General features: G+C 38.0%; 1 protein-coding gene across 4 annotated transcripts; it reads left to right on the top strand.

The window, feature by feature from the left end:
* The first annotated feature begins 3,068 nt into the window (after positions 1–3,068).
* LOC107828904 (chloride channel protein CLC-f-like) lies at positions 3,069–12,696 on the top strand. Of its 4 annotated transcripts, none has more exons than XR_012697476.1 (9): positions 3,069–3,696; positions 6,136–6,538; positions 7,154–7,348; positions 8,170–8,624; positions 8,724–8,828; positions 9,973–10,209; positions 10,351–10,612; positions 10,726–10,958; positions 12,181–12,696. XR_012697476.1 is itself a non-coding variant. In XM_075227017.1 (9 exons), exons 1-9 carry the CDS (start codon positions 3,358–3,360, stop codon positions 12,260–12,262), a joined length of 2,265 nt encoding a protein of 754 aa, XP_075083118.1. In that variant the 5' UTR covers positions 3,069–3,357; the 3' UTR covers positions 12,263–12,696. The 4 variants fall into 4 exon arrangements, 3 of the variants coding, with proteins under 3 accessions (XP_075083118.1, XP_075083119.1, XP_075083117.1); XM_075227017.1 differs by having other exon boundaries at positions 10,351–10,566; XM_075227018.1 differs by lacking the exon at positions 10,351–10,612.
* Positions 12,697–14,231: the final 1,535 nt, after the last annotated feature.

The following is a 14,231-nucleotide window of genomic DNA, read 5'->3' as shown; positions in this document are numbered from 1 at the left end:
CGTTTCGCAGACCTTGTCTCTCTTTCCCTATCTTTCCGCCTTATGTATTTAGTTTCAGACTATCATAGACAGTACTCCCAGAATTGTGATATTTGGATGCTCATGTACTCAGTGACACCCGATGTTGGGAATTTCTATATTTTGAGAGTTTTGTTGCTTTAAACCTGTGTTATTCTTATTTTTCAAAAAATGTGGAAGTATTTTGAAGTGTCGGCTTGCCTAGTACCACGATAGGCGCCATCACGACAGGCTAAGTTTTGGGTCATGACATCACGTGTCAATAATATCAATATGTGGATCCGCACGGACAACTCACGTGTTGCACGGATAATTCACGTGCCAATAATCAAAGCATTTATTAAGTTCGCTCAGGGGTTGAACCTCTAAGTAGCCTCGTCAGGGCTCAACTAGATCACATAAATTGTTACGACAAGTGAGATATCAAACCTTAAAGCTTAACAATCATTTATGGGCTTATAAGAGCCCGAGCACAACCCAAACATGAATGTATAATCCCAGTGCCTGCACATGGGATCATCCCCACGTATGTGCGCACCCAAAAGCACGTGGTTATCACAACAATTCAGGCAATTGGTGCCTCAACCGAGTTTAAATACGATACTTACCTCAAATCGAGCAAATCTCTACTCTAACAAGCCCTTGCCTCGCGAATCGGCCTCTGAATGCCTCGAATCTAGCCACAAACAATTCGATACAATCAGCACGAGCTAAAGGAATAAATTCCATATGAAATTACTAAGTTCTTAATCAAAAATCAAAAAGTCAACTCAAAAGCCGACCCCCTCCCCCCTCTCCCCCTCCCCCCCGGGCCCACGTCTCGGAATCCAATAAAAGTTACGAAATCCAGAAGCACATTCAACCACGCGTCCAACCATACCAAATTTACCAAAATCTAACACCAAATTGTCACTCAGATCCCCAAATTAAACTCTCCAAATCCCTAGCCTCAAACTCTCAAAATTCCACCTCAAAAACACACAAACTAGGTGGGAAATTCAATAGGGAAATAATATTATTGAATAAAAATGATCACAAGTGACTTACCTCAAGAAACCCTTCGAAATCCCTCTCAAAAATCGCCTTAGACCGAGTTTGAAAAGTCCAGAAATGAGAAAAATCACGAAACCCTCGAATTTAATGTTCTGCCCAGTGCCTTCGCACATGCGGAATCACTTTTGCGATAAGAGTTCTGCTTCTACGGAAGTCACTTAAGTCCACAGGCTCCGCACATGCGCTCCAAGTTACGTACATGCGAAAGCGCTTCTACGACCCTCGATCCGCTTCTGCGAAGATAGCCTACACTCCCTTTCTCCGCATCTGCGGAGCCTTGCTCGCACCTACGAGCTCGCAAATGCAGAAGACCTCTCTTACCTGCGTCACACCCCAGGACAGGCCAGCTCCACTCCTGCGCTACATCTGCCGCACTTGCGGCCAATCTCCTCGCAGGTGCGATCACACCAAAAGGCTCCCAGCTTCAGCAATGCTCTAAGTCCCATTTTCGATCCGATAACTATCCGAACTCTACCCGAGGCCCCCGAGACCTTAACCAAACACAATAACAAGTCCTAATACGTACTTAGTCGAGCCCTCAATTCACATCAAACAACATCAAAAATACGAATCACACCCCAATTCAAGCCTAATGAAAACTAAGGAATTACAACTTCTACAATCGTTGTCGAAACCTATCGAATCAAGTTCGATTGACCTTAAATTTTGCACACACGTCATAAGTGACACAACGGACATACTCCAACTCCCGAAATCAAAATCCGAGCCCGGTAACCATAAAGTCAACTCCCGGTCAAACTTCTAAATTTCCAAAGCTTTTAATTTTCCAACTTTCGTCATTTCAAGTCTAATTCAACTACGGACCTCCAAATCACTATTCGGACGCACTCCTGAGTCCAAAATCACCAAACGGAGCTATCAGAATCATTAAAACTCTATTCCGGAGTCGTTTATATATAAGTCAACATCCGGTCAACCTTTTCAACTTAAGCTCCCAACCTTGAGACTAAGTGTCTCATCGCATTCCAAAACATCCCCGGAACCGAATCAATTACCCCGGCAAGTCACATAATAATAATTAAGCATAAAATGAGCAGTAAATTGGGGAACGGGGCTACAACACTCAAAACGGCCGGACGGATCATTACAGGCGATCTATAACACTAGGCAATTTATGATTTTATCACGATCTCCTATTTTATAAAAAAAATAATATTGGTAATAACTAATAAGTGATCAATCAAAGATCACTTAGGCGATCATAAATAATATATGAGCTATTTTTAGATAATACATAGACGATCTATGATTTTACCAGGAACTCCCTCTTTATAAAAAAGTAACCATGGCAATAACTAATAAACAATCAACCGGAGATCACTGGATTATAAGTAATACATGGACGATTTCTAGATAACACACAGGCGATTTATGATTTCACCAAAATCTCCCACTTTATAAAAATATGATCCCGATAATAACTAACAAGCGATCAACATGAGATCATATGAGAGTATAGGAGAAATGAAGAAATTATTTATGATTGAATTCCGAAGTGTTACTAAGGTATTATGTGACAGAAGGAAGCTTATGAGTAAGTTTTATAGTGCAGTTATAAAACCAATACAGATATACGTAATTAAATATTGGACTACTAAAATTCTAACATATACCCACAAATGAGTATTGCATAGGTATGAATATGCAACATACATGAGATTAGAAATAACCACTCAATAAAATTCAAGTAGAACTCGTCGACAAAAAATACGAGATAGGTTTGATTATGTAATACGTAGGCACCGATTTATTGATGTGAAACCATGATAAGTAAAGATATTAAAAAAATACATTCAAACCTAAAATTATTTGGAAGGAAATTGTGGAATGACTTACATTCTCTTGTCATCTATACACAGAGAAAAAATAGAGAACGATTAATATACTATTTGTCATTTATTTTACAATAAAAAACTAAGATAACACTATGATAACATTGCATTAATAAGTTAAGAAAGTATGGATTTTTACTAATTAAAAACACATAAAATAAAGTTGAAATATGAATCTTTAATTCGAGCTTGGACCATTCACCGACCACTGTCCGCCGTAAGCCGCTAAACTCAGCCTTCACCGACGCCAATAAGTGGCCATTTCCACCACATTTTCCACCTCCGGCTCTCCGATTCCGGCCTCCGGTACCTCAAATACTCCTAAAACCTTCTCGAATCTCCAGAGAACTTTCTAGAACAAGCATTTACCGAATCTACACAATTCGTATGCTCTATTTTACGGAAATGACATTGTGTTAAAGGCGCGTGAGAGATGTCCGTAGGCGAATATAGCGGCGATCACAACGTCCTGTTACGTTCGAATTCATCGGCGTCGGACGGAGATTTAGAAGGTCAGTTACCGCATAAGACTGGTAGTAGTAAAGGCATTACGGATCTATTAAAGCGTTTGGATCGAGGATTTTCGAATAGACGATCGTCGAGTTTAAAGCGTTCTGATAGGGACCACAGTGTTGCTTCTACTAGCGGTTCTGGTAACGTCTGCGCTGATGAAATTCTCGGTGATAGTGCTCCGCCGGAGTGGGCATTGCTGCTAGTTGGATGTCTCCTTGGCCTCGCTATTGGACTTTGTGTTGCGGCTTTCAATCGTGGGGTTAGTCGTCAGGATTCTTACTAGTTTTCATTGCAATGTAGATAGTAATACTCCCTCCCTCCCAATTTATGTGATGTTTTTTGACTTGTCATAGAAAAGTATGTTGAAACTTGTGGTCATGAGAAGTTAAAGTTAAATTGTTTCTGAAATAGAAAGATATCATTTTTTTTGGTACGGTCTAAAAAGGAAATTGTGCCACATATATTGGGACAAAGGGAGTATTACTGAATGGTTTAGTTTTGAATTCATGTTCATAGAACCCGTAAGCTAGCTTAAAAGACAAATAATTTGCTGGTAATGAAATAAAATGAGTTGGAATAGAGTGGAATTGGATATAGAGGATTCAAATAGCTGATAATGACTAGTTTGTGGTTGAGGCATTGTTGATTGATTGGTTCATAGGTTAAGTTCCACCAACTGTGAAAAAGGCTAGAGCTTTATGATTTATTGCTGTCTGAACTTCTTTCAGGAATTATAGACATGTCATTTATTTTGTTCTGCTGCTTTTCTGATATTGGTGATTATCCTTTTTTCTTTTTTTGTTCCTGATAGCTTTTACAAATAAGAAAACTGAGTGGGGAGTTTTTGTAAAGTTAGCTTCATATAGTTGTTACTGGAAGGAAAAAGGCAGATACTGAGCTGCCGTGCCATGAAATCTGCATGTTGAATCTCAAAGCACTTATCTTGTTTATGTTTATTCATCTATTTTTCCTGTGGGTTGAAGTTTTCAGAAGTAGAGGCTTAAGATAATGAGCTGACACATTTTTCACGACGTGAGTTGCTTTGTTTTTGGGGAATTGGGTATACAGAGGACCAATTTTATAATATTATGGCTTGGGTTTATGCCGGGGCGTTCGACTACAGAAGCCATCCATCTTGTTAGGAGATTGATGGAGCAGTATAGGGAGAGAAAGAAGGACTTGCATATGGTGTTCATCGACTTAGAAAAGGCGTACGATAAAGTTCCGAGGGAGGTTTTGTGGAGATGTTTGGAGGCTAGAGGTGTACCTGTTGCCTATGTTAGGTTGATTAAGGACATGTATGATGGAGTAAAGACCCGAGTGAGGACGGTGGGTGGGGACTCGGACCATTTTCCGGTTACTCGGACCATTTCTCGGTTATTATGGGGTTGCATCAGGGGTCGGCACTCAGCCCGTTTTTGTTTGCTCTGGTGATGGACGTACTGACGCGCCACATCCATGGGGAGGTGTCGTGGTGCATGCTATTTGCAGATGATATTGTATTGATTCACGAGACGCGAGACAGTGTGAACGTGCAATTAGAGGTATGGAGGCAGACCTTGGAATCTAAAGGCTTCAAGTTGAGTAGGACCAAGACAGAATACTTGGAGTATAAGTTCAGTGGCGAGACTCTAGGAGGGGTAGGGGAGGTGAGGCTGGACTCGCAGGTCATCCCTAGGAGAGGGAGTTTTAAGTACCTCAGGTGGATGGGGAGATTGATGAAGATGTCGCACATCGTATTGGGGCGAGATGGATGAAATGGAGACTCTCTTCCGGTGTTTTGTGTGACAAGAAGGTGTCACCAAAACTTAAGGGTAAGTTCTACAGAGTGGTGGTCAGACCAACGATGTTGTATGGGGCTGAGTGTTGGCCAGTCAAGATTGCTCATGTCCAGAAGATGAAGGTAGCAGAGATGAGGATGTTGAGATAGATGTGCGGGCACACCAGGTTAGATAGGATCAGAAATAAGGTTATTCGCGATAAGGTGGGTGTGGCCTCTATTAAGGACAAGATACGGGAAGCGCGACTTAGGTGGTTTGGTCATGTGAGGAGGAGGAGTACAGACACCCCAGTGAGGAGGTGTGAGAGGTTGACATTGGAGGGCCTACGGAGAGGTAGAGGTAGGCCAAAGAAGAGGTGGGGAGAGGTGATTAGGCAAGACATGGCGCAACTTCAGCTGACCGAGGACATGACCCTTGATAGGAAGATATGGAGGTCGAGAATTAGGGTAGTAGAGTAGGTAGTGTAGAGTGTTCATAACATTAGTATTGGCACGCATTCTCGTTTTCTGTTGGTAGCAGATTTTTATGACTAACCGTTATTTTCTTTCATTGTTGATCACTTTACTGTCTTGTTGTTTTATTCTGCTTTTATATGGCTTTTTGATATTGTCCCTTCTTGCCTATATTTTCATTAATGTGGTACTTATACTATCCTGAGCTGAGGGTCTATTGGAAACAACCTCTCTATCCTCACAAGGTAGGGGTAAGGTCTGCGTACACACTACACTCCCCAGACCCCACGGAGTGGGATAATACGTGGTATTATGTTGTTGTTGTTGTGGCTTGTAATGTCAAATAAAGGAAAGAATTTGGATATTTTTCTCAAACTGTATTTGTGACTCTGTTTTGATGATAGACCAGTAGTTTGAACCGTATTGCATCCCAGACATTGTATGACAATGAGGATATCTGTTTAGGTACATGTAGTACATGAGTGGGCTTGGGCTGGTACTCCTAATGAGGGAGCTGCTTGGCTTCGCTTGCAAAGGCTAGCTGACACTTGGCATCGGATACTTCTAATACCAGTCCTTGGTGGAGTCATTGTGGGCATGCTGCATGGTCTGCTTGAAATATTGGACCAAATAACACAATCCAGTTCTTCACCGGGACAAGGATTGGATTTATTAGCTGGAATCTTCCCTACTGTAAAGGCAATTCAGGCAGCTGTGACTTTGGGAACTGGTTGTTCTTTAGGTCCTGAAGGCCCTAGTGTAGATATAGGAAAATCTTGTGCCTATGGATGCTCAGTGATGATGGAAAACAACCGAGAAAGGAGAATAGCTCTTGTCGCTGCTGGTGCAGCTGCTGGAATTGCTTCAGGTATGTTGCTTCTCATTGAGAATTATCTGTACCTGACAACATTTGTTGCTTGATCTCAAAGTCGTTACACATGATTGTTGCATAGTTTTCATGTTTGGAAGTTTTTGTGGATGATCATTTCTTGCTTAATTTAGAGCCTTAATGAATAGATGAGTATTGCAAAATTATCATGTTTGGAAGGTTTTCTAGTCTGCGTATAAAATTTATGGATTATGATTTGTCTCAAATGTTCAAGGGACATTAAGAGGATCAGAAAAAAAATGTTTTATGCTGTCCATCTTATTCTTCGTTCTTAAAAGAGTTTTTTTCCTCGGTTTCCTCCTAAAAATGAAGCAGTTTAAAACAGGGATTTTGTGATCAAAATGCGCTTGCCTATTATGTTTTTGTATATCTCATCCACATGCGTACATGTGTGTATTTATCTTCAAAAGTGCACTTGTGAGTGTGTGCTTCATCATGGAGGGGAGTTTACGTTACAAGGTTTAAGGTCAGCCTTAACTTTTTGCTTTTGAATTTTGTCCAGATTGAATGAAAGATCTGTCTCTCTGCATCTTTTACAGGAGCCTTCATCAACTGTTGGATGAATATTCAAGATTTAACTCTTTTGTGTTGCAGGTTTCAATGCAGCAGTGGCTGGCTGTTTCTTTGCAATTGAAACAGTTTTAAGACCACTTCGTGCAGAAAACTCACCTCCATTTACAACTGCAATGATCATATTGGCTTCTGTGATATCGTCTACTGTTTCAAATGCTGTACTTGGAGAGAAACAGGCTTTCACTGTGCCCACGTATGATATGAAATCTGCTGCTGGTATTTGATCTGATTCTAGTTTAATTTATTGTGGGCAAAACATTAGCTCATGCTGCTTACACACTGCTCATTTTCTCTTTGTTACCTGTGCAACTCTACAATTACCAATGTTGCTATGCATATGGACTCTTTTCGCAATTGATTTACTGCTCTTTCCTAATTCAGTTCATTATTTACTCCGTTGAATGGAAATATTTGTAATTAGTGAATCTTGACATGCGATATGTGGTTCCAGGTCCTTTTCCTGCTCTCTGCTCGTTTAGTGCCGTTTCTCCTATGATAATTTCTCTGTTTTTTGTCTGTTCATACTTACAGGTTGTCGCTCATATGCTAGCTTTTACTAACGAAGGTAGTGACAAACATGTTTTGCTGAGTATTCTCTGATTTCTCATTTTTTTAACAATTAGAATTGGTACATATTCCTGTACTGTTGCTGCCAAGCATGGATTATGTAGCTCTTAGTAACACCTCTATGTGATTCACGATTGTTTTGATTTAGCATACATGTTTTCTCGAGAATGATCAGAAAGATGCTGCTCAGAAATGAATTTTTTTTCCTGAACTTCGTTTCTCAGACGTTCTATAATGGTAAAGATGTCTGCTGATTCTTTTTGTGAGATGAATTTGGAAAAAGAGAATGAATAAAGGGATAGCTGTCTTAGATAATTTTTACTTTGTTTTGGGATGTCCAAAGGGGGGGAGAGGGCTTTTATTATATGGACGGAATGTTTCTTGATGCTTTCATAGATTAAACTCAGTTTTGATTGTCGCTTTATTCAACAAAGTTTCCTTCCTGAATATTAAACCGGCTTCCTTAACAGAGCTACCTTTATATCTAATACTGGGGATGCTGTGTGGAGCAGTAAGTGTGGTTTTCACTCGATTAGTCGCCTGGTTCTCTAAAGCATTTCAGTTCCTCAAGGAAAAGTTTGGACTTTCTGATGTTGTCTGCCCTGCTTTGGGTGGTTTGGGAGCTGGAATAATAGCTCTTAGATATCCTGGAATTCTCTATTGGGGTTTTACTAATGTTGATGAAATTCTTCATACTGGTAAGACTGCATCTGCACCTGGAATCTGGTTGCTAGCTCAACTAGCAGCTGCAAAAGTTGTGGCCACTGCATTATGCAAAGGTTCTGGTCTTGTTGGTGGTCTGTATGCACCAAGTTTAATGATAGGTGCTGCTGTGGGTGCTGTATTTGGAGGTTCAGCTGGGGAACTAATCAATTCAGCTATACCAGGGACTACTGCTATTGCTCAGCCGCAGGCGTACGCCTTGGTCAGATCGTCTACTTTTACATCTTACAAGTAAATATTTTCTAGACATGATTGGACTTCAGAAAGTAACTCTTTCTATTGCATAATTTAAAAAATGCAGGTGGGAATGGCTGCTACATTGGCGTCAGTTTGTTCAGTGCCTTTGACTTCAGTCCTGCTTTTGTTTGAGTTGACAAAAGATTATAGAATATTGCTTCCCCTCATGGTTAGTCTTACTGCCCAAGGATTCACAAGCTGTAGTTGGTATCAACGTGCGTGTAAAAATTACATTGTTCAGTTAATTATTAGAAAACCTTTGTATATGGTAATTGTGTAGCTTCTGCTTAATTGAAGCATTCTCTGTGACGGATGTTTGTCAGTCTAGGTACTTAGCCCGAAAAAAGGATTTTAACAAAAAAGGAAGAAAAGAAGGTCACCGTAAATTCATAATTCAATAGGAGATGAAGCTTCATTTATTTTGGGGGTGAGAAGTGAGAATTGATGGAATGCGTGAAGACAATTGGCTAAGGCAGAAAAGCTTTTATAGGCATACTTTACAACTACCATTCTGCACTTATTCAATGTGGAATTTATTACATACTACATAGACTATTACATATATACTCATCTAATTTGTAAATAGGTAAATTATCTTCAAGTGCCCTAATTTTAGTGAAAGTTTAATTGTCCTTTTATTCTAAATAAAAACTTAGTGCTAAACCACTTATGTTCAGTTGACCTTTCATCACCTGCAAATGTTGTCACTGCCAATCATGTTAATACCATTTGTGTAAAATTTGTTGGAGTAACTTATCCAACAAAGAAAGTTTTTTGGAATTTATCAAAAACCATTGTCAGATTATAAATAATTGTCTAACGAAATTCTCAAGTGGTATTTTTAGTTTCATTTTAAGAGCTCTTTTTAGGCATTAGACATAATAGTAAGTAGCATACCAAATAACAGTATATATTTATCATGTCCCTTGGATTCTAATTTTAGGTGACTATGAATCCGACGCTTAGATCCATATCTGTGTTAGATACTTTACACTTTAGTCCATGTAACAGGTGGAGAAAGATGATTAGAAGGTAGAGCTCTTCTTCACTTTTGTCATCCCTTTTTTTGGGTGGGTGGGGGGAGATAAGTATCACTTATTGCATCTAAGTTGCTCGGTTTTATCTCTAACTGGAGCTGTTGTCTTTAAATTGTAGTGACTATACCAGACTATCTAGTCGGCTAGTCAAGTGGACTTTAGTGATCTTTTTTTGATCTGGCAATATTTTGTTATTCCTATGTTATTTTGGGTGAAGTTTTAGTGCTTGTTGAAATGATGACTGGGATTAACATGCGTTTTAAATTATGTGAACAGGGTGCTGTTGGACTGGCAATTTGGGTGCCTTCTGTAACAATCCAGGCAAAGGAAGTGGAGGCATCAGATTCCAAGTATGTATCAAAAGGATACTCTGTCCTTTCACCAGATGATGAGAAGAATGAACGGAATGTTTGGAGGCACACAGGTGAGAGGAATGACTTGGAACTAGCTGTAATTGGATGTCGAAGCAGTCATGAATCTCTTGATGAAGGCCTAATTCTGGAAGATCTAAAGGTATGATCTTTTCATTCTGCCTCTGGAATGTAGCAAGGTTTACCTATCATGAGTTTTTACTTTTTTTTTTCTTTCTATTGGACTATCGTTTCATGTTGGTCCTTCTGTTTCGATTTCTAAACCGTTTCCCTCGATGACCAGGTTTCTCAGGTTATGTCAAATGATTATTTGAGGGTCGCTCCAAACCAAACTGTGAAAGAAGCATTAGAATTCATGCATGATAGTCGACAGAATTTTGTTATTGTGGTTAATGCTGAAGATTATCTGGAAGGAATTTTAACATATGGTGACATCAAACGTAGTTTGTTTAACAACTCAGGGGATTCTTCCGACAGGGATTTGGCACTTAAAGATTACGTATATATACTAAATGCCACCATAAATAAGTTTATTTTGGTTCTCAGTATGCAAGTTCCTTTTTCAATTAATTCTCTTTTTCTCCTCTTTCATTATGCAATCGTTGCTCCTTGGTTTCTCTCTTTAATAGCTTTATTGGTTTCTTTAACCTGTCTACAGGCAAATACTTGTCTTGTTTCCTCTATATGCACAAGAGGGATAAACTATCGTGGGCGAGAATGTGGACTTATAACTTGTTATCCTGACACCGACCTAGCAATTGCAAAGCAGCTAATTGAGGCCAAAGGAATCAAACAGTTGCCCGTGATCAAGCGTGGTGGAGACTTGAATCGAGAAAGAAAGCGCAAAATTGTTGCTATTCTGCGTTATAAGTCAATCGAAGAGTCTATCAGGTTTTGTTTCTTCTATCCATAGTTTACCTGACGTGTCTTATACGTGTTCCCTTTCGCTGTAATCCAGCATTTAAAATATTTGTTTGGTTCTATGTGGTATTGATTCAAGGTAAAACTGTTCTTTTGATGGGACTTTTTCTTTCCTTTTTTTAAAATATTATGCAGCAGCTTTCTCCCGAGGTTTGTAAAAATGGAAAAATGTCAAATACAATGACTTGTGTTTTTGGAAGTCCACCAGGAATTTGATGTTACATTGGGACATAAACTGGGGCTTGCCATATATAGAAAAGAGACAGAAGATGTGAACTAAGTGATGGGTTCTTTCAATATTTGCTTAATTATGGCTTAAAACTTAAAAGCATAGCATGAATTACAATATGTCTAGTACAACTTTGAAACATTATGGGGCTAGGGCTCAAAGGCGGATCCAGAATTTTAGGAGACCTATTGTGAAGAGGTGGATCTAGAATTTACATTTGACAGGTTTAACTTTAGTTTCTTATCTTGAACGCACTACATTTTTAAAATTTTAGGTTCAAAATTATATTATTTTTGAAATTTTAGTAATTTTCATATATATATATCAATACTCCGTGCCGAATACAAGACCGTCAGGAGTGAGATTTGAACCGCTAATTTCACTTGTAGAGATGCACCAAATAATTATTGCACCATAAGAGTCTTTGAGAATGGGTGCACACATATATTTAAGTAATTTTAAAAAAATATAATATTATTATACATGGGTTTAGGGAGAGGAGCATGGGTTCACATGAACCCACGCCCCTTAAGCTAGATGCACCCCTGCTAGGGCTCTGGAGGCTAAACAGCTATTTTTATGGTATTATACCAGCTGTTGTGCAATGATGTATGCTTTCTTTCTTAACTACACACTTCTTGCATGTTTTGATTTTGGATGAACTTGCTGGTTTTGCTTTGGAAGAAGAAAAGTTGGTAGCAAGCATCGTAGCATTATTTAGGTTGTTGATGAACTTCCTATGACCTCTGCTCTTGTTGTCTATGTTCAAATCTAGGATGCATCTACCTTTCCTCCTCCTATATGTCTATCTTGCAATAATTGACTGAGAGAAGAGAAGATATACAACCCATTAAATAACTATAAAGAGCAACATCAAGTAGCAACTAAAAGTGTGAATCTCCATTTGTTTAGAAGTAATTCATTTGTTGTTAGGGCATTTTCTGAACATTATAACTCCCACAGAAATGAAGCGAGTCGACGAAAATCAGTCTACCAGCAAAGAAAAGAAGACAATGACAAACAGATGGTAAAAAATGGTCATTAATTGCACGACGGGGCCGAGCATGAAAAGCAAGTTTCAACAATTAATTATTGTTTTTTGATGATTTGGGCATCAGCTGGTAATATGCAACTTGACTGCACAGTTGTTCCTGCTCATAATTTTGGTTGCATGCAGAAGTTTGAGTTCCCTTTAAGCTTTGTGGTCTTCCCTTTTCTGGACAGCCTCTAAGGTTGCCTAATGTCTTCAGATTTCATATCAATACTTGTTTTAATCAAAATTCTATATTAGTTGGGTTTGATTTATACCGAGTAGTTGTCGGTAGGTATACCTGTGTAATCTGATATCTCACATTTTGTACAAAAAGTTTGCTTTACTGTTTTAGATGCAAGTCTAAGGCAAACAATATTCGATATAGACAGATTTTAAAGCAGAAATATTCAGTATTAATGAAAACACTCTCAATATTTTACTCTGAACTGCTTGGACTGTTTCTCCTCTCATTCTATTCCCAGCATATTGAGTTAACTTTAATTTTTATTTCTTGCTTAAACTCTTATCGAAAAGCCCGATCGCAGCAATTTTGATATGCTCGCAAGGCTTTGGTCTAGTGGTAAGAGTGTAGCACATAATGCTTTGGTCTCGTGGTTAGAGTGTAGCACATAATGCACACGCCAAGAGTTCGAAGCTCGGAAGTCTGCACCGTTATTTGTCAAGTTTCGATCTTGCGCCATTGTTCCTCGAGAGTATTTTGGTTATAGAATAGAAAAACATTTTCACATTTAACACAAAGGAAAGATGCAGGTTAGTAATTTCTTATAATAGAAAAAGTTAGAAAAGAAAAGAATGCGCCAACCCATGATTGACCATCTCGATTAAATAATCTCCAGTATCACAGTCTATAGCTGCTGGTTAGTGCCAGATTTTCATAAAATCAGCGATTGAAAAGTGAAATCCTAAAAATGGCTATGGTAGGAATTAAGCAGCGGCTTAGTTTTTTATTTTGACGTGGAACATAAATTAATAAGTAAAATTGTAATAAATGGGAGGTATGAATTCATACTTTTAAAGATGTAATAAATTTAATGTTAAGAATCTTAAAGGTTAAACTACTTTCTTCATTCACTTTTAGTTGTCTATTCTTTATTTTGCTGCCCGCCTCCCCTCCCGCTTTAAGAAAAAATAAATGAAGCATGTATTTTATAATTTTAAATATAATAATGATAGTATTTCAAAAAAAATTAAAAAATAATTTAGGGAACAAGTAGTTCATGATAAGAGTAAAATATTAAAAAAGATTGTCTTTCTCTTGATTTGCTAAAATTGACAAGTAAAAATAAAATGTATTTTTAACGAAGTGGACAAGTAAAAATAAAAGGAGTGAGTAATAGGATTTAAATTCGGAATCAGCTTATGTCCATTGCAACTACACCATCTCACCCCTGACACCTATAGAATTTGTCTAGATTATATAAATGTTTTTAAGATAAAATTTTGTATTTACTCCCTCCGTCTCATATTAATAGACATGGTTACTAAAAATAATTGTTTCAAATTATTTGTTATTTTAGAAGTTCAAGATAAAATTGATTGTTTTTTTCTTTTTTTACTCTTAGTAATTATTATTCTTGAAGATAGAGATAACACATAAATAGAATAAATATTCAATGAAAAAAGATTATATCTTAAGACATAAATAATGATAGAATAGTCTAATCTCTTTCCTAATTAATATCTTTTAAGGGACATATAAAAGAGAAACACGACACACTCCAATAAATACACTCTTTTTTCAGGAAAAAGCATTTTTTTGGAACCAAACACAACCTTAATGTCCAACGAAAGCTGGGCCACTAATATTCGTTGCTATACTGGCCTCTTATTTTATTTCTTTTTTCTTTCCACTCTCTCTGGCTGCGGTTCTAAAATTCTTGATCTTAAATAAATAAACCCAAATATCCGCTAACTCAATCGTTTAAATTAAAAATAGCCGGTGAATATATATAATATATAT

Source organism: Nicotiana tabacum, chromosome 12, assembly GCF_000715075.1.
Source record: "Nicotiana tabacum cultivar K326 chromosome 12, ASM71507v2, whole genome shotgun sequence".
Classification (NCBI taxonomy): domain Eukaryota; kingdom Viridiplantae; phylum Streptophyta; class Magnoliopsida; order Solanales; family Solanaceae; genus Nicotiana; species Nicotiana tabacum.
This window is presented reverse-complemented; position numbering and strand designations above follow the sequence as displayed.

Bases quoted from the DNA above. Each gene is read 5' to 3' on its own strand.
- LOC107828904 (XM_075227016.1), top strand. From the start codon at position 3,358: ATGTCCGTAGGCGAATATAGCGGCGATCACAACGTCCTGTTACGTTCG. The intron at 8,829-9,972 runs GTTAGTCTTACT...TTATGTGAACAG, and splicing joins GAATATTGCTTCCCCTCATG to GGTGCTGTTGGACTGGCAAT. The intron at 10,959-12,180 runs GTTTTGTTTCTT...TAACTCCCACAG, and splicing joins TCAATCGAAGAGTCTATCAG to AAATGAAGCGAGTCGACGAA.